Source organism: Gracilinanus agilis, chromosome 1, assembly GCF_016433145.1.
Source record: "Gracilinanus agilis isolate LMUSP501 chromosome 1, AgileGrace, whole genome shotgun sequence".
NCBI classification, from domain to species: domain Eukaryota; kingdom Metazoa; phylum Chordata; class Mammalia; order Didelphimorphia; family Didelphidae; genus Gracilinanus; species Gracilinanus agilis.
In genome coordinates this window covers 709,423,572-709,446,624 of record NC_058130.1, presented here as the reverse complement: position 1 = coordinate 709,446,624, position 23,053 = coordinate 709,423,572, and the positions used below count along the sequence as shown (strand labels likewise).

Here is a 23,053-nt window from a genome sequence, read left to right as displayed (position 1 = left end):
ATCCTACGAACTCTGTGTGTAGATGGAGAAGGAGGGAGGGAAGAAGAGAGGGGAGAGAGAGAGAGAGAGAGAGAGAGAGAGAGAGAGAGAGAGAGAGAGAGAGAGAGAGAGAGAGAGAGAGAGAGAGAGAGAGATTTCTTCCTGACCTCTATAACAGGGAGGAAGAGAAGAAAAGTAGAAAATTATCTGAAGTACAAGATAATGGAGAGTGTACTTTGTTCTTATTTATCTACATTTATGTTGTAACTACCCCACTGCTACCCTCCTCCTAAAATATACACCGTTTTGTCTTTGTATCTCCAGAGATAAGCTTTACTGTAAGCCCTTCATGTCTGCTCAATTTAATTAAGAGGGAGGCAGCATGGCTCACTGGAGTCAGTCCCTGAATTCACATATGAACTCTGCCCTTTCCTAACTATAAGAGCTCAGATAAATGTTTTTACCTTTCTGGGTCCTAAATTCCTCATCTATAAAATGGGTAACTTGGATTAGATGACCACTCGAGTCCCTTCCAACTCAAAATATATGAACCTATGATAAAAAATGTCTAGAAAACCAGGGTTCAAAATCTGCCTCTGCCACTTAGCAGTCTTAACTTCTCTCCAGCTGTTTCTTCTCATCAGTAATATGAAGAGGTGGATGGTCTGAGGTCCATCCTACTTTTAAAGGGATCTTAGAAGAGGGAAAAAGGAATCAGTGTGTCAACAGCCCTAGGGAAGAAGGGAGTTTGACTAGGCAGAGAGGATAAAAGACTTGGGAGGAGGCTCTCACTAGTCCAAGCAATGGGACCTCAGGCAATTCACTTAAAGAATGCTTTTAAAAAGAAATCCTGGGGCAGCAAGGTAGCTCAGTGGATTGAGAGTCTGGCCTAGAGACGGGAGGTCCTAGGTTCAAGTTCAGCCTCAGACACTTCCCAGCTGTGTGACCCTGGGCAAGTCACTTGACCCCCATTGCCTACCCTTACCACTCCTCCACCTAAGAGCCAATACACAGAATTTAAGGGTTTAAAAAAAATTTAATTAAAAAGAAAGAAAGAATTGCTGGTATGTTCTCTGGAGCTGAGAAGTCTGACAGGACTGGGATCAATTACTTTCAGCATACCACCACATAGACAAGATGGGGACACAACTTAGACCGGTGGGGGGGGGGGGGGAGCACAGGTTTTTAAATTGTTATGGTCTCAATGGCCACTAGCTCAAAACAAAATGATTCTCTGGGCTTCTGATACTTATTTTAAACCACAAATACGCTTTAATAGTACCAATAGTACATACTAAGTGCTCTGTCTGTCTTTTGTTGTTCATCCCTCAAAGAGGACCAAGAACATCACAAGGGTGAGCTCTCATCTCTCCATGGCATTTAATTCAAATATTTATTGAATGAATGAGTGAATGAGGTGGAAAGCGCCCCCGTCTGTAAGTCAGGCCCTGGGATCTGGTCCATAACTTTCTGTGCGAGCTTGTACAAATCATCACTCTTCTCCGAGAATCAACTCACTTTTCTGTAAAATGCAGAAATTGAACAGGGGCCTCCTCCGACAGTCTGGTAGGCCTAGGGGACCCCCTCCTCAGAATAATGTTTTTCAGACAAAATAAAATACATAGGATTTGAAAGGAAATTAATTATATTGAAATTAAACCCTAATTTGTTTTCCCATCCAAGTTTATGGGTCCCTCAAAATCTACCCACAGACTTAAGCGTCGGATGGGTGAAGAGAGGCAGTTCCTAGATGCCAGGCTAAGAACTTCTGATTTCTAGAAGAACTCTAAAGGCCCTTCCTACCTTGTTGACTTGATGGGGGAAAAAATAAACCCTTCTCTTCTGTCTTAGAATCAATACTAAGCATCTGTTCCAAGGCAGAAGAGCAGTCAGGGCCGGGTCATTGGGGTTAAGTGACTTACATCACACAGCTAGGAAGTGTTCCTATTTGAACCCCGGACCTCGGGGCTCTGGACCTGGCTCTCTATCCATTGAGCAACCTAGCTATTCCCATAGTTAAATTTTAAAGAAGCTGACAAAGCCAAGCCCTCTAGTTGCAGAATCAATTTAATTAAACAAACATCAAGCCTGAATAGGCGCCTCATTTTATGGATTAGGGCTTGCCCAAGGTCATGCAAACAGAATCGGAGCTTCTAAGGGATCTTAGATGTAGAACTCAAAAAGATCTCAGAGATCAACCCCCGCATTTTACAAAATGAGGAAACTGAGGCCCCAAGGCAGGAAAGCTACAGATTGCGTCCCTAGTCTCCCATGAATTTCTCTCTTCCTCACACTGCCTTGGGCTCCCAATGAACCAGGAAGAAAAAAGCCACTTTCCCCTAATCAAAAGAGAATGGAGGCCAACTTTACCTAAACAAAACCTAAATTGTAATTCATGGCTCTTTTAAGGCAGTAAATTCGCCAGGAAGCGGAACCTGAAATCCAGCTGGGTTTTACACAAGACAAAAGAATTTGAGTTTCTACTTAGAGACAAGCCAGTACAAGCCAGGGAAGAATCTTACCTGTACGGAGCCCCAAGGAATCAGTTTGTGATCCTTACAGCCAATGGACAAAGTTCAGGAGAAGCAGAGAAGGTCACCATCCTTGAATAATAACTGGCCTCGTAATAATAACTAGCGATTATAGGGCAGCTGCTAGTGCCAGGCACTGTGCTAAATGCACTTGACAGCTGTCTCCTTTAATCCTCACAATCACCCTGGGAGGTAGGTGCTACTAGTCTCCATTTTATAGTAGAGGAAACTGAGGCAGAGAGGTTAAGCAACTTGCTTACACAGCTAGGAAGTATCTGAGGCAGAATTTGAACTCGAGTCTACCCGACTCCAGGAGCCCAGGGCTCCATCTACTTCTCTACCTGGCTGCCTCTAAGCTGCCTCTCCTTTCTTTGGGGAAAGGCATCAACAAGGTTCCCTTTGACCTAGAGTTTCCCCTCCTTTATAACAATTACGAAAACAAGCAAATGTTCACTGAATTTCTACCAGGCGGGAAGAGATTTGTGGAAGCCCTGACCTCAGACTTCCAGGCCCGGCCACCTGAAGAGCCCCGACTAGAACAGGGGGACAACGAAAAGAGAAAAGAACTCCACCCAACTATCTATGGAGGAACCATCTCTCGGCAGCTAGCTAAGTGGTGAAGGCATAGACTCACTTCCCAAGTGCAAATCCGGCCTCAGACACTTACCAGCTGTGTGACCCTGGGCAAGTCATGTTTAACTTTGCCTCAGTTTCCTCATCTGTAAAATGAGCTGGAGAAGGAAACAGCAAACCACACCAGTATCTTTGCCAGGAAAACCCCCAAAGAGGTCCTGAAGACAAGGACACAACTGAAAAAATGACTAAACGACAAAATCTTGGAAGATTTTGAGTGAGGACAACAAGGTAGCACAGTGGATAGGGTGCCAGGCCTGGAATAGGGAGATCCTGGGTTCAAAAACCTGGCCTCAGATACTTCCTAGCTGTGTGAACCTGGGCAAGTCACTTAATTCCCATTAACTAAGCCCTTCCTACTCTTCTTAGAATTGATGCTAAGATAGAAAAGAAGAGTTTAGGAAAAAAGAAGAAGAACTCTGGTGGTCAGCATAGGCTTCATGTACAGATCGAGACTTGAGCCAGGCCTTACCTTACAGGATGCGTGGAATATGAATAAGCAAAAAGGAGAAAAGAAAAAACCGAAACGTGGGTGAGAAATGGGAGTGGGAAGGAGCCAGAGACTAGCAAGTCCCTGATGTTCTGAAAAGGAACAGTCAGTTTCTTCACATTTGCACAATGTTTTAAAATAAACAAAGCTCTCTGTCTCACGGAAAACCTGGTAAAGTAGGAATTAGTTATTATTTTGTATTGTGTAATTATTATAATGTAATTATATTACATAACATGTAACACACGTTATATGATACATTATTATATAATTAGGTATTATTATTCCCAGGTTACAAAAGAAGAAACTGAGTTACAAGGTGACGGTGACTTGCCAAGTTGCTACAACTTAGTATCAGAGTCAAGACCCAGGAATTCCAACTCGGAGACTCAGGACCCAGGAGTCCAGGCTTGTCCCTCCATGTCACACTGCCTGACTTGGCTAAGTGCAACTCGGAGAGCAGCTAAGACTCCATCTGATTAAGAAGGGCAGAGCCAAGTAGTGGAGGCTCTTGAATGCCAGGGAGAAAGAAGGCTTTCTTTTGAACCCAGTTCAGGAATGACTGAAAGGAGGAGAGGATGAACCAACTAGGAGAGAGAGGCCATCCCAGTTATTCAGATGACCCTAGGATGGTCGCTAATGGAGATGGGAGAAGCTCTTGGAAAGATCAACTGGCATCCAAAGGGTTAACCAAGACACTTCCAAGAGTTAGAAAGAGAAAGGCATCATAGTGTGGTGGGTAGCGCTGGAATGGAAGTAAGGAAGTTCTGAGTGCAACCTCTGCCTCAGATAGTTACTAGATGCATGACCTTGGAAAAGTCACAGCCAAGCATCAGTTTCTTCATCTGTAAAATGACAGATTTGGGCTGCTTGATCTCTGAGATGCCTTCCAGTTCTAAAATTTTGTTCCTAAAGGTACTGTCAAGTGAACGAGAGGATTGGTAGGGGAGTTGATGAGTTGGTTTTTGAATAGATTCTGTGCTTGTTAGGCTCTAACAATTTTCTACAGTGGAAAGAACAAGTTCAAATCCCAGCTCTGACTCCGAGGCCATGGGTTAAACCTCAGTTTCCTGATTTGTGAAGTGGGGATACTAAGGCTTGGCTACATACTTCACAGAACTGCTGGGAGTTGGGGGCAGGACACGCTTTGTAGCCCTTAAATGGTGTTAGTATATCATTCAACAGCCCCATTAATATCAGTGGCATTTAACTGTCGCTTATGGAAGCGCCCTATGCTGTCCTCTGTGGAAACCGAGTCACAGTTTAAAGCCATTTACCTGGGGGGCAGCTGGGTGGCTCAGTGGATTGAGATCCAGGCCTAGAGACAGGAGGTCCTAGGTTCAGATCTGACCTCAGACATTTCCCAGCTGTGTGACCCTGGGCAAGTCACTTGACCCCCATTGCCTACCCTTACCATTCTTCTGCCTTGAAGCCAATACACAGTATTGACTCCAAGAGGGAAGGTAAGGGTTTAAACAAATAAATAAATAAATAAATGAAAAATAAAGCCATTTACCTATTTCTAATCTCCCGGTGTGTTTGTTTTTTAAACCCTTACCTTCCATTCCAAGTCAGAAGAAGAGCAGTAAGGGCTAGGCTATGTGGGTTACATGACTTGCCCAGGGTCACCCAGCTAAAAAGTATCCGAGGCCACATTTAAACCCAGAACCTCCCCTCTCTAGTCCTGGTACTCCATCCACTCACTGAGCCATCCAGCTTCAGAGTTTTGAAGGAAGAAAGTTAGAGTTCTTATACAACTTACACTTCTCTTACAATAGAGCGCCACTAAAAAACAACAAAACAACTGAAGTCGGGCTACTTATCAGCAGTGACTATGAGTGAGTCATTTCCCCTCTTCCTACCAGGCTGTTTCCTCTTCTATAAAATGGTTGGTTAAAAGAGACTGGCTTCAGGATAGGGGGAAATGCAGAGCAAATAAATCACTTTTATATCTCCTTTAAAATAAAAATGTAGTGGAGTTTTTAATAGTATTATACTTATCCCTTTAACACTTTAAGGCAAAGTGATTTCCTCACATTACTGTGAAGGGCAGCTAGGTGGTAAAGTCTACAGAGCACCAAGCCTGCAGTCAGCAGACCCACAGCTTAAAACTAACCTCAGACAACCAACTAGCTGTCTGACCCTGGGCAAGTCACTTAACCATATTTGCCTCAGTTTCCTCATTTGTAAAATGAGCTGGAGAAAGAAATAGTGAATCATTCTAGTATCTTTGCCAAGAAAACCCCAAATGGGGTTATGAAGAGTTGGCTACAACTATGAAATAGATAAATATAGTTATTATCCTCTTTGAGGAATCAGGAAGACCTGAGTTTAAATCCAGCCTCAGACATTTGCTAGTTGTATGAACCCATGGCAAGTCATTTAACCTCTGTCTGCCTCAGTTTTCTCATCTGTAAAATAAAAAGAATAATAGTACCCATTTTCCAGGGTTATTATGAGGATCGAATGAGATCATAATTGTCAAGTGCTATATAAATATTATCTATTACTAGTATTATCTTTGTACAGATGAGGAAATTGAGCTGAGTCAAGATCTAAACAGCTCCAGAAGTATCGGGATCAAGATGAAAAGTTACAAGTTTCCAGAGTCCTTTCCCAGAAGTTCAGTCTCCTGGATTGTATTTGTTACAAGCTATTATGAAGTTTAAATTTTTAAAAATGACTTAATTGGGGGCAGCTGGGTAGCTCAGTGGAGTGAGAGTCAGGCCTAGAGACAGGAGGTCCTAGGTTCAAATCCAGCCTCAGCCACTTCCCAGCTGTGTGACCCTGGGCAAGTCACTTGACCCCCATTGCCTACCCTTACCAATCTTCCACCTATAAGTCAATACACAGAAGTTAAGGGTTTAAAAAAAAATGACTTAATTACTTGGTTTATTCATCACTTTGGAGAACATGATCAGGGCAGTGCTTCCAGCTCTGAAACTTTCTGCTGCTCAGGGACAGGAAGTCCGGAGGAACAGGGACATTTCTCTTGTTTTGTCATCACCCCATTGCCTCAAGAAGCTTAGGTCAGCCCTTCGTGACAGAAGAGGAAGAGGAAACAGGGAATTTGGTAGAACTGGTCCACCCTTTTAGAACATTTGAATAAGAATGTGTCAGGTAAACAAAGCCTCCATAAGGCCATCCTAGCTGTGTGCCCTTGGGTGAGTCACTTAACCCAGAGAGCCCAGCTCCTGCCACTCAAAAAAATAAATAAATAAAATGGTGAGTGGAGTTGGACTAGATGACTTCTGAAATCCCATTTAAGCTCTCAATCTCAGCATGGCAGATACTACTGAACCCCTAACTGAGTAAAGATTTTACTGACTAGGGTTTTCTATCCTAGTGAAGATACCAGTCTGAAAGCAAAGGGTTCACAGAAGTCCTTATTGGAGAATTATTTAACCAAGTCAGGAAAATATGGTTAGGGCCCCCCAGTTGAAGTGCCTTGAAGCAGCAGGCTGCCTTGCACCAGGAGGGAGGGATCCTAATTTTGGGTTTTACTAGACTCTGTTCTTCCCTTGAAACCTCTGCTCCCACTTCCAGGAAGTTCTGGGCACAGTTCTCCCACCCCCACTATTACACAAAAAGGCCAAGTGGGCTTGGATGAGTATTGGAAAAGGGAAGCCAAGAAAGGACATCTAGGCTGTGCTAGGAGAGCACTTCCCCAACGAACTGCTCCACAAAAACAAGAAGTCAAGCTGTCTCATGAATAATAGATGAAAAATAAAACCCCGAGTTTTTTTTTTGTTTTTTTTTTTACTTCCAGGCAAATGAAGTGGCAACTGCTTTCGAATGATTTTTCTATTGCTGCCCACCAAAGCGAATAAAGAAATTTTAACGGAAACATATGGTGAACCGGATCTAATAGTCTAGAAGACCTGAATTCAAGCATCTGCTCTGACTAAGAGTGGCTGTATGTATTCTAAAAAGAGGGCAGTGCCTCCATCTAGGAGTCCCTAAACCAGTGGAGGTCTCCCCACTCCCCCTCTCCAACCATGGGCAATTTCCAGACTAATTCTCGGATTCTGCAAAATGCTAAGGAGAGTAAGCTTGAGTCTCCAGCATGGCGTGGCGTCAGTGTCCCTCTGTCTCTGTCTTTCTCCCCCAGGCGCCCTCAGAATCTGGTCATCTATGGCAGTGCCCCACACTTACTGATTACTCCCTCAGTCTCTTAGCAACTGTCGACTTACCTGACAGATAGAGGCTCTTAGCAAGCTTAATGTACACTTTGGATGTATTTCTGAGGGCCTGAAGGCTGCATCTGGGCCCCTGGGGAATGTGGAAAGGCCCAACAGTGAAAACCCTGACCAACCTTTAGCCCAGCCTCTCCTTGGGGGATTAAATACACCCTGGGATTAGATTTGGAGTAGCTTGATTTTTTAGGATCAGATTTTTAGAGCTGGAAAGTATCTTAGAAGGCATCTGGTTTTCAGTCCTAGTGAAAATAAAGAAGTAAATACCAAATATTCAAAAGGGATGAGAGGAGGGGAGGAAATCTGGGGCCTCTTCCCATTAAATTGCCTTTGCAATTTAATGCTGCTGAGAATTGCGGGATATTTTCTCCCTGAAGACCAGAGCAGGATAAACCTACAAAATGATCTAAGGATTAACAGGGAAGTTCTCTAATTCCCCTAGGTATAGATGGCCTATGAAGGGATTTAGTTGAATATGTTCCAAAAATACTTATTAGTAAGAGGCAGTTAGGCAGCTCAGTGGTTTGAGAGCAAGGCCTAGAGATGGGAGGTCCTAGGTTCAAATCTGACCTCAGACTCTTTCTGGTTGTGTGACCCTGGGCAAGTCATTTAACTCTTTGTAGAGCCCTTATCACTCTTTTGTCTCAGAACCAAAACATAGTTGTTGTTGTTGTTGTTGTTTAAATCTTCCTTATTTTATTCCAGTAAAAAATTTACCCATAAGGGTTTTAATTTTTTAAAATATCATTAGTGGTTTCTGCTCAAGAATAACCCTTTTCGTGTCCAATATGGACAAACTCACTGAATTTCCCTGGAAATGCCCATGAATGCCATACCTATACAAAGTGTTGGTGATCCTCATAGGAAACAGAAGGAGGAAATCCAGGCTGCCACAAGAAATAAAAACCACAGGATAAGATGAGGTAATAAAAGGCTGATGGTAAAATAACATCTGCTCTCAGATTTTCCAAAGGCCAACTGGCTGTCACCCTTCCTTAGAAGGCCTCAGTCACAAAGTATAGGACAATGTTAAACAATCTCACTTTGCACATTCAGCTCTCAGGAGTCTGGGAACCTCCTTTCAAAAGCTACCTCTTCCACTTCCTACTTCTGTGCGGAACAAAGGAGATAAGATACGGTTATCTAAAGAAACTGTTATCTAAATGTGAGCTATCACTATTATCTACATGTTCTTGGGCAGTTAATCTCCCAAGCCCCATTTCCTCACCTGTAAAATGGAGGGGTTAGACTAGATGACCTCTGAGGTCCCCTTTCAGATCCAAATCTCCAGAAGGAACCGTGCTTATTGGGGCCCAAGGACAGGAAACTGAAAGTCCTGGCCCTCAAAGAGCAAAGCTGGGTTTGCTTAGGCTAAGATGATGTGTACAAATCAGTATGACATTCTGGACCAGGAATAGCCCCTGTCCAATAATAATTAAGTGGGTTATTGATATTATTTAAAGTCCAGATTGGCCACAGCTGAAGATTTCAGTGCTGCTCAGCCAAACCCCCAAACCAATCTTTTATTTTTTTTTTAAGAGCCCAGAATTTTCTTCTTTTACTAATAAACAAATGGCATTAGCAAATAAAACCTGTGCTTCCTTCACCTATAATCTTCTTATGAGCTCAGGTGGCCATGAGTGGGAAGAGGATCACTTAACTATTATTAAGATTTAATATTATTATCCCTTAAAAGCCCTTAAAACCATTACTACTGCTTAAAAAAAAAAGCAGCTAAAAGAAAGCGGCTTGAACTTAGTATCTTGCAGTATTATCTGAACAGCCCAGATCCCATGTTATCAAAGCCCGAAATCTCCAGGGCAGGTGTGAAAGGTCCAACAGGTCTGAGCCTTTAATCTTAAAGAGCCAGGGACTACCAGTCTTGGATTTAATTTTATTGTGATGTCGAAGAAAGCCAAGAAGCTTAAAACTGATCCTGTTATTTTTATCAGTCTCTGCAACGATTAAGCTATTAAAAACTCTGGAAACTGCACGGGTTCAAGACATTCACCAAGAAGCAAAGTGGTGGGAACCGTTAACAGTGTTAAAGTGTTTCCAAAGGCCACTCGGCAGGGGTTTGGAACTGCCAGATACTGGCCCCAGGAAGGCCTGGCTCTGAGGTAGGGTTTAAGCAGAGAAATCCTTTTGTCCTTAAGGGGAAAGGACCCTCCTTGTTCTCTCCCTTTCTGACCCCGGACGCTGCAGCTCGTTTACGTCAAAGGACTGGCAAAGACCAAGAGCCCCGGTCTGGGATGCCAGAGACCTGGGTTTGGCTTCTGGCTCTGAAGTGTGAGCTCAGCCAAACCTCTTTCCCCCTCTGAGTCCGTTTCCCCATCTCCGTCCGCATCGTAGGAGGTTAATAATGTGAAATCGAAAGGCATGGCAGGAAGGAGGGCGTATTTCAAGACCCCTTTAAACTCGGAATCCTCTGCCCACTCTGAAGGAGATGGCTTTTGAGGGTTTCGGTCATGCCAGGGTGGAAGGGGGAGGCACCCAGGCGGTCAGGACCATAGGAGGGAAGGCCAGGGACCGCACCCTTCCCCCCAACGCCTCTAGAAGACTTCCCGGAGGTCCGGCCGGCGAGAGGCTGGGAGGTGCCACGAGGGAAAACCTGCACCCCTCCTGCCGTTTCTGGGCCCCATTGGCCGAGGGGAGTGGCTCGAGGATCGCCAGTTCCAGAGGCATCCAATGGGAATGGCCCTACCCTTCCCCCTACCCACACGGAGGGCCAGTGGTAGGAGGGATCGAGGAAGCTGAAGGTCATGGCGCGAGAGCTCTCGAGGGCAGTGTGCCCCTCGGCCTGGAAGCGGGAAAACCAGCAGGGGGTGGGGGCGAGGAGGACTCGGGAGGCCCCAGACCAGAGGAGGAGGAGGAGGAAGACCCAAGGGCCCCTCACCCTAGACTGGGTCAGGCTAGGGGGAGAGGCCACGATTCTCCGCCTCTGGAATGGGGCGGACACTGGGCACGGCTAACCTGCCGCCACCTCCCACGCCGGGCCCTCCCCTTGACATAGTACACCCGGGTGGGAGAAGGGGAGGGGCGCGAAGTTTTCTAAGAAAGGGGCGGACCCAAAATGGAAGAAGAGTCGTCTTACTAGGCAGAACGTCAGACCCCGAGGTCGCTGATAAAAGTCCAATTCCCCCTCATTTTACACCAGGGAAAAGAGAAACACCCCACAGATCATTTAGACGTGGAAGGGACCTCGAATCCAGAACCCTCATTTTCAGAGGAGGAAACTGAGGCTCAGGAAGATTAAGTATATTGGTTAAAGTAAAGGGAAACGTGAGCATCAAAAGTGGATTTGAACCTGAGTTACTAACAAAATCCACATCCAGCTGGCCAAAAGGCTTCCTAGAAGGCGCAGCACTTCATCAGTGGCAGAGCCCAGAGTGAACCTGATTTCCACCACTCCTGCCCCCGCAGTCCTCGGCCTTCAAATTCCACTGACTCTTCGGAACCACCTAGTCTTTATTCCCTAAACTAGCCTACAGCAACCCCACCCCCGCCCCATCCTTTCCCCTTCCGTAGTTAACACTACTAGATAAATCACCGGTTTCACTCCACCTGGGAAATGAACGCGTCAAATATGGCCAAAGTGACAATGCGGATGGCGCGCTGCTACGGGTTTGGGTGGCGTCTCCCTCTCTCTGGTTTCGGCTGAATGGAAGGCAGCCAAGAAAGAATGAATGGAAGCATGAGGGAGAGAGAAGGCGCGGAGAAACCTTCCCTTTCTGGAGCTTGTGGGGTTAACTACTTCCAGCGGGCAGAACTGTATCCCACCGCAGCGAATGGGAACCGTAGCTCAGTATGGTAGTGACTAATCCAAGTCCCACCCCTGTCCCCTCTCCTTCCATTTCCGACCGGCTTTCAGCAAGCCAGGAATAACAGCAAAAAACTTTATTCTCATCATACCATCCAGCCGAATCTAACCCGCCCGCCCTCGGTAATGGACAACAACTTAGGTCAATCACTATCTCAGATCTTCGATAAGGACTAGTAAGCTCCCAGAAAACAGAAAACAAACAATATTGTGGCTGCTTAAATCTTTTTAAGTCCAGCTCGAGCCTGGGCACATGACAGAAGCTTACCAAGTGTGAGTTCCATTGAAAAGCAAGTTAACTGGCTCCCAATTAATTGATCCTCGCTAATACCGTGTAGGAACGAGATATGGTCCTTATCCATTTCGCTGCGACTGTGAGAACGACAGCCTGAGCCAGTGGACTTACAAGCATGCAAGAGTAATATTACTTTAACAGACCCCTTCACCAATAAGCCCGTCAGACCCTTCCAAGTCCTAGTCAATAGGGGAAAGGAAAAAACAAAAGCCCCAAACCCTTACTTGCATTCGTTGCGGTCGATAGAGTCAGAATGATAACGATTCCGGAACACAGCAATACATCTAAAGATCCTAAGCCTTTCATGCTTCCTTCCGCACCTCTGGGCTTGCTATCTTCCCCCGGCTTCTATTGTGTCCGAGGCCAACTGTTGGTTCTAAAAGGACTTTAAATTTTGTGAGGAAACCCAGGCGTGACTTAGCACGTCGGTATGGGAAATGCATAGGAGGCCGGAGTTATTTGCAGAATTTCAATGTGTGGCTTCGATGAGGGGGTGGAGTTTAATGTGGGGTGATTTTCAAAAATCTTCACCTCACAAAAAGAGGAGGAGTCTCCAACGCATGATGTGACATAGGCACCCTCCTTAACCCCTGAAACCCTGACTGCAGCGAAACCCTGACCACCCTTCCTGAGCCCTGAGAAATCACTTTCCAAAACGTTTCCTCTCCACCTAGGACTGTTCCCAGGTTCAGCTGCCGCGTACTTGAAGGCCATCCACGTCAGTACCCTTCAAACAGTGACTGCCATCATTTAATCTGTTTTCCTTGAAAGCCTCGTAATGAACGCCCAATAACCACGCCGGTGGCTTTTTCTCCGTTAAACTACCACTAGTCATGGCTGGCCCTGATCCTCACAAGGATACGGTCCATAGCCTTCGGAATTTTATCTGCGGCCCATTTCACCCCGGCAATCACTCCGGGGAGGCGGCGAGGTATTTTCCCAAACGTGTTGTGAACTGCCTCCAGCAATGGGTTGAAAGCGCTGGAGAAAAGCCGCACCCTCCTAAAACGGACGCACGGCACCCTCACCCCTAGCTGGAGCCCGGGCTCCCAGCTAAATTCTATCTCCTCCTACGAAGTAAAGAAGCCCGCCGGGTGAAAGGAGAGGTTGAGCAGCCTAGTTTCCCAAGTGAAATCAAAACAAAAAACCACGGGCCCACCCCCACCCCCACCCCCACCCCCACAGTCCACTTTCCTCGTAGAATGTTTGTTCAAGGCTCCTCCGGGGCTTATTCAAGACAAGCCTCGTTCATTCTCTTCTCCCTTCCTCTCTCCCATTCCTTTAGTTTGTATTTGCTTGTTTGTGTTCTGGTTGTAATCCACAGCCTCTTTTCCCCTCCCCAGGAGGCCAGTTGTTTGAGGACCGAGACTTTTTCCTTCCCCTCTTTGCCTACTATCCCAAGTGGTCCGGAATTAGGACCCAGCTTGATAAATGTGATGCCCAGATGGATGACGGAGACCCAACGTCTCTATCTGGAAAGATCTCTAGAGTCTGGCAGCTCACACGCATTTATTGAGCTTTTACTGTGTGCCAGGCGCTGTTAACTGAACGAAAACTCTTGGATTGAAAGCGAGTTATTAATTGGGCTAATCTGGTTGCCAAAGAAAACTTACAGAGGGGTGCAAATGAGGAGCCCTTTGCCCAAAGTCCTGGAACTCTTGGGCCTTCTCCAGGAATGAGAGAGGGTCCTGAGGTTCTGCCAGCCCTAAAGAGGGCCAGGGCACTAAATGTTTGTTGAACTGGATCTCCACCTTCTCACTCAGGAATGCGGTTTCTTCTTGTGGTCTGGAGAAAGAGGTTAATACGGAGGGTGTTTGGTCTCCACTTCCATAAATGGCAAACACTAAAAAGGCGAGGAGGTTGAATTCCTCAAGATGAGTTAAGATCCATTCATTCTGTTTGCCCAGAGCTACTACCGTCAGGAAAGCGGATTTGATTTCATTTGTCACTTAACAAGTATCTACAGAAAAGGATTTTTTTTTTTTTAAATGTAACCGCAGAGCACGATCCTCCGCACTGGGCCTCACCTTGTTCCACACCTCTCTCCTGTCTCTCTGCACATAATCGTGTGCATTATAACTCTCGGTGCCAGAGTCCTAATCCTCGACGAGACTTCAGCCTCCACTGAAGGCAGCAATCTTGTCTCATTTAAGTTTTGGACCTGGCCTGGCATTTAACACCTAGTAGGCAGTTCGTAAGAATTTTCTTTTTGAATGAATGAAAAGTCATTGAAAACTTGAGGCAAAGTAGATAGATACACTGCAGAGGGAGAAAGGAGATAGTGTTGGGGCTGCCAAAAAGATGGCGAAGAGAGGGTCCCTGAAGCATTTTTAGAAATGAACAGAAAAGAACAGAAAGAAGGAAACAAATGCAAAAGAGTTTGGAAAGTTCTGTGTTGATTTTATTATAGATTTAAAGGTAAAAGCAAGCTCCGACAGAGATTCGCAGTTTCAGACACAATCCTCCTTTTCTATTTTACTAGGTAGGTAGAAATGACGTTTTACCTGATGCTGGCTGGGTTGAGAATAAAAATAAAATAAAATAAATGCTAAAGTTAAAAGTGGCGCTCTCGTATGGAGAAAGAAAAATACTCTAGATCAAATACAGGAAACCTGAGAGTTACATGCAAATAGTCTATGACTTTGGGTGAGTCCCAACCTCTCAGTTACCTGTGTCCACGTGGAATCTAGAAGTCCCCAGACTTGTGGCCTGGAAAGATTTAATGACCCCCAGTTTACTTAGCTTAAAGGTGAAAGCCCCAGGTTTGACCTTGTCACCTGAGAGTTCCCCCTGAGGGAAAGTCCAACTTCACTAGTCTCAGACTAACCATATTAGACCTTAAAGTAGTTTAAGTGGCCATCAGGTGTTGAGTATCTCCTTGATCCCAAAGGTTTCTCCCCTTAGGCCAAAGTCCTTTACCAGCCTTTGCCTGGGTCTTTCCCTTCTGTGTCCATTTGTAAAGCATCCTCATTTTCCTTTGTTACCATTGTAAAGTCAATCAACTATCCCTCTCATCCTCAGGCGCCATGCTCCCCTAGAAGGGTATTTAAGCTTCCCAACTTGAATGGCTCCTTGGAGTTGTCATGTAGCGCGGTGGCACTCCCAGGGATAATGTCTCCAGAGTCCAGGGTGTAGACCCTGTAAAAGTTTCGGCACTGGACTCTGAGTAAAGGGTCAAATGTTGGACTTATCCCTATCCTGATTAAACAGTGGTTTTTCTGACTACTTTGGTAGTTCTGTGTTATTTTCAAGTTGACACCTGCCTTGAAGAATTATGGTGAGGATGGTATAGCACCAAGAGCACTGGATTTGTTCTGCATCAAAAGATTTGCCTCAAATCCCAGATCTGCTTCTCAGTGATCTGGGACTGGGAACCACTGGGAGCTTCCATTTCATCATCACCTCATCGGGGGATTGAATTAGATAATCTCGATAATCTCGAAGGTCTTTTCCAGTTTTAGGACTTGATCTCTTGAGGTCTAGGTGAGATAACAGAGAGGAAAGGACTTTATCACAAGACACTAGATAAGTCCAAAGGATTAGTATGTTTTTACTGATTATACAGGATCAAACAATTAATTTAAGGCCCTATGCCAGTAGTTCCCAACCTGTGTACTTCACAGCCCTGGAATTACTAAAATCCATGATGTTCACCAAGCATGATCATTTCTATCTTTTTTTTTCTAAAATAAAAAATGAAGCATGCATAATGGGTTTCCATGTTCAGATTTTTTATGATCAGTGCTTTATGTGTGACTAGATATGAGATGCTTAGTTTGAGCAAGTTATATAGATTCAGAATCCAGTACTGTATCTGAGTTAGCCAGTAAGTAGCTATCAATTTTATCTGCTTGAGTCTTTCTTGGTGGGTTGCACATGGAGAATGTGGCCAGCCCTTTAACAAACTGCAATAGTCCCTTCACAACACCACCACATGCACACCATCACAATACCCCACTGGCTTTTAGTTATTTTTGTCTGTTCTCTTGGTTCTGCTAATTTCGCTCTGCATCAGTTCATGTAGGTCTCTAGGTTTTTCGGAAATCCCCCTGCTCATAACTTCTTACAGCATAATAGTATTCTATCACTATCATATGCCACAATTTGTTGAGCCATTTCCCAATGAATGGACATCTTCTCAATTTCCAGTTCTTTGCCACCACAAAAAAAAAAAAACAAAACAAAACAGTATAGCAATATTTTTTGTAATAGCTAAGAATTAGAAACAAAATAGATGACCATCAACCGAGGATGGCTAAGCAAATTATAGTTCATGAAAATAATGGAATATTACTGTCCTACGAATGTGATGAATACAGAGAAGCATGGAAAGTTCTATATGAACTGAACAGAACAAAATAAACAGAGCCAAGAAAACAACATATACAATAACTATTATAATGTAAGTTGAAGAAACAACCAAAAAAATAATATATAATAATAAAGTTATAAAGATCAAGCAAGACTTGAATGGAAGTGGTTGGTCCACAAGTGATATTCATTGCACATATTTTGGGACTTTTTCCATGTATTAATCAGGTATGCTGATTTTCTTCTTTTTTTTGTCTTAAAAATATATGTTATAAGATGGCCCTCTGGTTGAGGAAAAGGGAGGATACTAGAGACAACTGTAATGCTATTTAAAACGACATCAATAAAAGTTGATTTAAAAATAATAATTTTTTAAAATCACAACTATCTAGTAGATAAATTTTGCTCTTAGAAAACACATTTACTGAGATGGCACTAAACTGTAAAAACAGTAACTCTAAAACATTACCACCAGAAACCCACTGTGTACTTTGCCAAGAATGTACCCAGATTGCATGCCGAGGAGAATAGACCCAAACTTAGTATAATGTTAGTGAAGCACACATAAAGAGAACATATGTGCTCAAGACTATTCACTATTCCTGTATTACAGGACCTGAGAGTCCTTTCTCTCTTCGTAGAGTCCTCATACAACTCTCCTCTGAGTACATCTTTGCTCATCCTCTCCTCTCCACAATTTCATTCAGTTACTGGGCTGGTTCTCTCAATTACTAATCTACTTATCTTGGTCCCACTTTTATTCCTCCAGATTAATTTTATTATCTTTTCTAGTTCTGTAAAACAATTACTTGGTAGTTTGATTGGCATGGCAATAAAGAAGTAAATTAATTTAGGCAGAATTGTCATTTTTTTATTATATTAGCCCGGCCTACCCTTGAGCAATTAATATTTTTCCAAATGTTTAGATATTACTTTATTTGTGTGAAATTAATTGTGTGAAAAGCATTTTCTAATTTTGTTCATATAATTCCTGGGTTTGTCTTGGCAAGTGGATTCCCAAGTATCTTATGTTGCCTAGAGTTATTTTTTTTTTAAACCCTTACCTTCCATCTTGGAGTCAATACTGTGTATTGGCTTCAAGGCAGAAGAGTGGTAAGGGTAGGCAATGGGGGTCAAGTGACTTGCCCAGGGTCACACAGCTGAGAAGTGGCTGAGGCCAGATTTGAACCTAGGACCTCCTGTCTCTAGGCCTGACTCTCATTCCACTGAGCTACCCAGCTGCCCCCTTATCTAGAGTTATTTTAAAAGAAATTTCTCTTTTTATCTCTTGCTGCTGAACTTTTTTTGGTGATATATAGGAATGCTGATGATTTGTGTGGATTTATTTTGTATCTTGAAACTTTACTAAAGTTATTAATTATTTCAACTAGTTTTTTAGTCAGTTCTCTAGGATTCTCTAAGTATACCCATCATATCATCTACAGAGAGTGATAATTTTGTTTCCTCCTTCCCTGCTTTAATTCCTTCAATTTCATTTTCTTTTCTTGTTGCTAAAGCTAGAATTTCTAATACAATATTAAAGAATAGTGGTGATAATGAGCATCCTTGTTTCACTTCTGACCTTATTGCAAAGGCTTCTAATTTATCCCTATTGCAGATGATACTTGCTGATGGTTTTAGATACTACTTATAATTTTAAGGAATGACTATTTATTCCTATGCTTTCTAGTGTTTGTTTTCCTTTTTAACCCTTAACTTCTGTGTATTGGCTCCTTGGTGGAAGAGTGGTAAGGGTGGGCAATGGGGGGTCAAGTGACTTGCCCAGAGTCACACAGCTGGGAAGTGTTTGAGGTCAGATTTGAACCTAGGACCTCCCATCTCTAGGCCTAAGTCTCAATCCACTGAGCTACTCAGCTGCCCCTACTTTCTAGTGTTTTTAATAGGAATAGGTGTTGTATTTTACAAAAGGCTTTTTCTACATTTATTGTGATAATTGTGGTTATTGATATGGTCAATTCTGCTGATAATCTTCCTAATATTAAACCAGCCCTGCATTCCTGGCATAAATATCACCTGGTCATAGTGAATGATCCTTATGATATATTGCTGTAGTTTTCTTGCTAGCATTTTATTTAACATTTTTGCTTCTATATTCATTAATGAAATTGGCCTATTATTTTCTTTCTTTGTTTTTCCTCTTCCTGGCTTAGGTAACAGTACCATATTTGTGTCATAAAAAGAATTTGGTAGGATTCCTTCTCTGCCTATTTTCCCAAGTAGTTTATATAAGTTTGGAATTAATTGTTCTTTAAATATTTGATAGAATTCACTTGTGAATCCATCTGGCCATGAAGATTTTTTCTTTGGGAGTTCTTTGATGGCTTGTTCAATTTCTTTTTCTGATGTGGGATTATTTAAGTATTCCATTTCCTCTTTTGTTAATCTGGACAATTTGTATTTTTTGTAAATAGTCACCCATTTCATTTAGATTGTCAGACTTATTGGCATATAATTGGGCAAAATAGCTCGTAATGATTGCTTTAATTTCCTCTTCATTGGTGGTTTATTCTTTTAATTTTTGAAACTGATTATTTTTCTTCTTTCCTTTTTTATCAAATTAACCAGTGCACTGTCTTTTTTATTTGTTTGTTTGTTTTTTTATAAAACCAATTCCTAGACTTATTTATTAGTTCGATGGTTCTCTTACTTTTAATTTTATTAATTTCTCCTTTAATTTTTAGGATTTCCAATTTAGTCTTTAATTGAGGATTTTTTATTTGTTCTTTTTCTAGGTTTTTTTAAAATTGCATACCCAGTTGCATTATATATATATTATAAACATTTAGAGATATATATTCGGAATGCTTTGGCTGTATTCCATGAATTTTGATATGCTATCTCCTCATTGTCATTCTCATTAGTGAAATTACTGATTGTTTCTATAATTTTTTCTTTGACCTATTCCTTTTTTAGCATTAGATTTTTTAGCTTCCAATTAATTTTTGATTTGTCTTTCCATGGAGACTAATTGATTATAGTTTGTATGCTGTTATGATCTGAAAAGGATGCATTTATTATTTCTCATTCTCTGCATTTGGTTGTGAAGTTTTTAGTGCCATAATACATGTCATTTTTTTTTGTGTAAGAGCCATTTTCTGCTGAAAAGAAGGTATATTCCTTTCTATTCTCGTTCAATTCTCTCCAGAGATCTATTAATTCCAACTTTTCTAAAATTTCATTCCCTTCCTTTACTTCTTGTTTATTTATTTATTATTTTCAGTTTGATTTATTTAGATCAGAAAGGGTGAAGTTGAGGTCTCCCACCAGTATAGTTTTAATTCTCCATTTTTCCTCCTGAAGCTTATTTAATTTCTCCTTTAAAAATGTGGAGGTTACACAATTTGGATCATATATATATAAATATTAATATTACTTCATTGTTTGTAGTACCTTTTAGCAAGATGTAATATCCTTCCATATCTCCTTTAATCATATCTATTTTTGCTTTAGCTTTGTCTGAGATCATGCGATTACTGCTTTTTAAAATTTCAGATGATGCACAATAAATTCTGCTTTGGCCTCTTACCTTTACTCTGTGTGTCTCCCTGCCTCAAATGTGTTTCCTGTAAACAACATATAGCAACATAGTTATAGGGAGGAAGACAAGAGAAATCTCTTTCTGTCCATCAGAAAGTGATTCCTTCTCAGAGGTTGGAGACCTCCTCCCTTCTGACTCAAATTAATGAACTCTGCTAGGACTTAGGTATTTAAAACCCTGAAAAAAGTGTGTCTAACTTTTCTGCTTATCTAATGGGGTTGGAATCAGGAAATTTCATCTTCATTCATATCCATATTCATTCATATCCAGAATTCATATCCAGTTTCAGATACTTACTATCTGTGTGACCCTGACCAAGTCATTTAACTCTGTTTGCCTCACTTTCTCATCTATAAATTGAGCCAGAGAAGGAAATGACAAACCACTCCAGTATCTGCCAAGAAAATTCCAAAATGGAGTCACAAAGAGTCAGACAAGACTGAAAAGACTGATCAGCAACAACAACAAAATGAGATTATTCCCTGACTTTTTTCAGCCTACCAGTTCTAGCTTAATTTTCCCAATACTTTAGCACCTTTTCCCCACTTTAAGGTCTTATCATCTTTGACTAAATCCTCCTGATGCATGAGCTGAGCCTGGGAGATCATATCTCCCCTTTCCCTTACACACAGAATTAAAGTGTTAGGAAAGCAAACATTTCTTTTTTTCACATAGCCCAGAGAGATATGTCCCTTTTCCTTTCTTATCTGTGTGGAAGGGGAACATTTCTGTAAATCTTCTTCTAGGCACATAAAGCTTGGGGGTGAGGAAATTCAGCTAAAACAAAAAGTCTCTCTAGTTGATCAATCTGATTACTGCATAAATTGGAGTAGTTCTCCAGCTTCAGCAGACCCTGAATTGTTGATGATCCAGGTGCAGCATCTTTTCCCCATGCGGACCCTTACATGCTCTGCTCACTTTGTCTTGAGAAGTTTCAAAGTCTTAAGAGGTCAAAAACAGAGCCTAGGCTAGTCTTGTTTTATCAGCTGATCTTAATCTTATCATCTGTGGACTTTTTTCACTAGTGTTTGATCATTTATTTGCCTTTTTTTCTCTTGAATTTGTTCATATTCTTTAACCACTGATTCCCTGGAGACTGGCTCTTGTTTTTATATTTTTGTATTAGTTCCCTGTGTCTCTTAGGTATCAAGAATTTTAGCAGCAGCATTTTAGGCAAATCTAATTGGAAGGCTACTTAGTGAGGCTCCAGTTCTTTAAACAGATATATATATTCAGTCTTCCTGATGAGTTAATATTCTCTGCCCTGGTAAACTTTCTTAGGGCCACAAGTGGTAGATGGTTTGGAATTGCAGTGATGAAGAAATTTTGATTGGCCTTAAGAGTCAAAAGGACCAATGATGGGAGCTAAGTTTAAATAGAAAAAGATACACCAATTCCTCCCTTGTGCCTTTTTGTGCTTCTGTCTTCCTCAGTAGCTTTTAAATTAGTAGAATTGCTGGGGAGAGCCCTGTGTAAGAAGGCGGTGAGAGAGAGAAGGGGTGTGGTATGGTAACCCCCTGGTTGCTGAATAAGGGCCAATATTCTTCCACAGCCACCCCTACTTACTTGGAAGACATATGGGGGTTTCTAGAAAATTGGTGTTCCCCTAGATGGTCTGCCAGGGTTAGGAAGGTAGAAGGTGGTGCTCTATAAAGGGAAACAAGTGGGACCCCAACAAGTTGTTCTTGTCTGGCTGTACCCACAGAAGCCTCCCTGATCCCCAGGTAAGATCTGGTTTAAAATGAAGGATTTCTTTCCTTCCTCCCTCAACCCACAAATTCTGTCTCCCTTCCAATTCAATTACACAGATCTGACTAAAATGAAACTAAAGAGGGTTTATTCAGGAGCAAATAGTTGAGGAATGAATGATGAGGGTGTCAGGGGAAAGAGGTGTAGGTGATTCCCTAAAATCCCCTTTCAGTCCCTCACTGGGCCGGGTAGTAGCAAAGATTCTTCTGCATTCCCCAAAAATCCCAGCTTCTCTGACTCGATCTCCAAGTACTACTCTTACACCTAGAAATATTACTAACTAATGAGGGACTATAGCAAGGCAATGTTCAAGGCAAGAGTTGGGAGCCCCCAGGGGCTGGGTCCCCACAGAAGTCCAGACCCCCCTGGCCAAAGGTGGAGAAAAAGTTGTTCAATATTCTCCACTGTGTTCAGGAACTGATTGAGAGCAAATAGAAGGGTTAGCCTTTACTGAAGGTCCCAGGAAAACTCTTCAGATTAGTTTTGAAGGTGCTGCAGCCCCCAAATCCACTCCTCCCACCTTGGCTATTCCCAAAGCTTGAGAGAAATTCATTGGTTCTCTTCCCAGAAGTCCTTACACCCTGGCCAACTGTCATTCTCTCCATTCTCAGTATTTCATCTCTCAATTCCAAAATGTAGGCTTGCCTGGAATCTTACACCTGTTTGGGAAGAGGAACAAAAGCCACAGATGCTTTATTTCTTCATCAGGCCTCCATATGTCCCTGAATGCATGATGCTTTTTTAAAAAAATGTTTATTCTTTCCTCATTGTAGGTGGTTGAATAATCAAAGATGCAATGAGGGGGCAGTTGGGTGGCCCAGTGGATTGAGAGCCAGGTCTAGAGCCTGGAAGTCCTAGGTTCAAATCTAGCCTTAGACACTTCCTACCTGTGTGACCCTGGGTGAGTCACTTAATTCCCTTACCACTCTTCTGCCTTGGAACCAAGGCAAAGTCAAGGAAGGTAAAGAAAATCAAAAGTATTCTCAGCAACCAAAAGCAAAAAGAAGCTAGTAGCAACAGATGAGTCTAGAGAGGAGATAGCCCTAAGGAATTAGCTGCTTGCACCAGCCCAGCAATCGATTTACCTATTAGCTAAAAGCTCCTTGTAACCCAGATTGGTGTAATGTAATCCCAAAGTCTATAAGGAGCTAGCCCAGCTGAGCAAGGGAATGACTGATCTATAATCAATGCCACTTCCTGCAGAGAATATGGTAGGGAGTTCCCTAAGAAAGCAAAGGACTTCCAGGAATCTCAAAATATTTCTTGGCCTCACATCATCCCCACATGTTTTGCCTCAGTGTACCTTTGTACTTAGAGCTTGCTATGCCTTCTCAGTAAATATCACTTTTGCCAAAGGTAACTGATGTCAAATAATTGATTGTTAGAAAAAACACACCGGATGGGGGCTCATGAATATAGTATTAGTATCCCCAGTCCCTCAGGGTTACTAAATGATAAAACTCTGCTGGCAACTGTGGGTAATTGTTTCC

General features: G+C 42.5%; 1 protein-coding gene across 1 annotated transcript in view; it reads right to left on the bottom strand.

Annotated features, from left to right (window-relative positions):
- Nucleotides 1–12,387, bottom strand: part of LDLR (low density lipoprotein receptor) — a 39,512-nt gene extending 27,125 nt beyond the window's left edge. Inside the window, 2 exon segments of the mRNA XM_044670188.1 lie at nt 12,169–12,282; nt 12,285–12,387. Of these exon segments, the coding sequence (XP_044526123.1) occupies nt 12,169–12,282; nt 12,285–12,387 (217 nt within the window).
- Between the last annotated feature and the right edge of the window lie 10,666 nt (nt 12,388–23,053).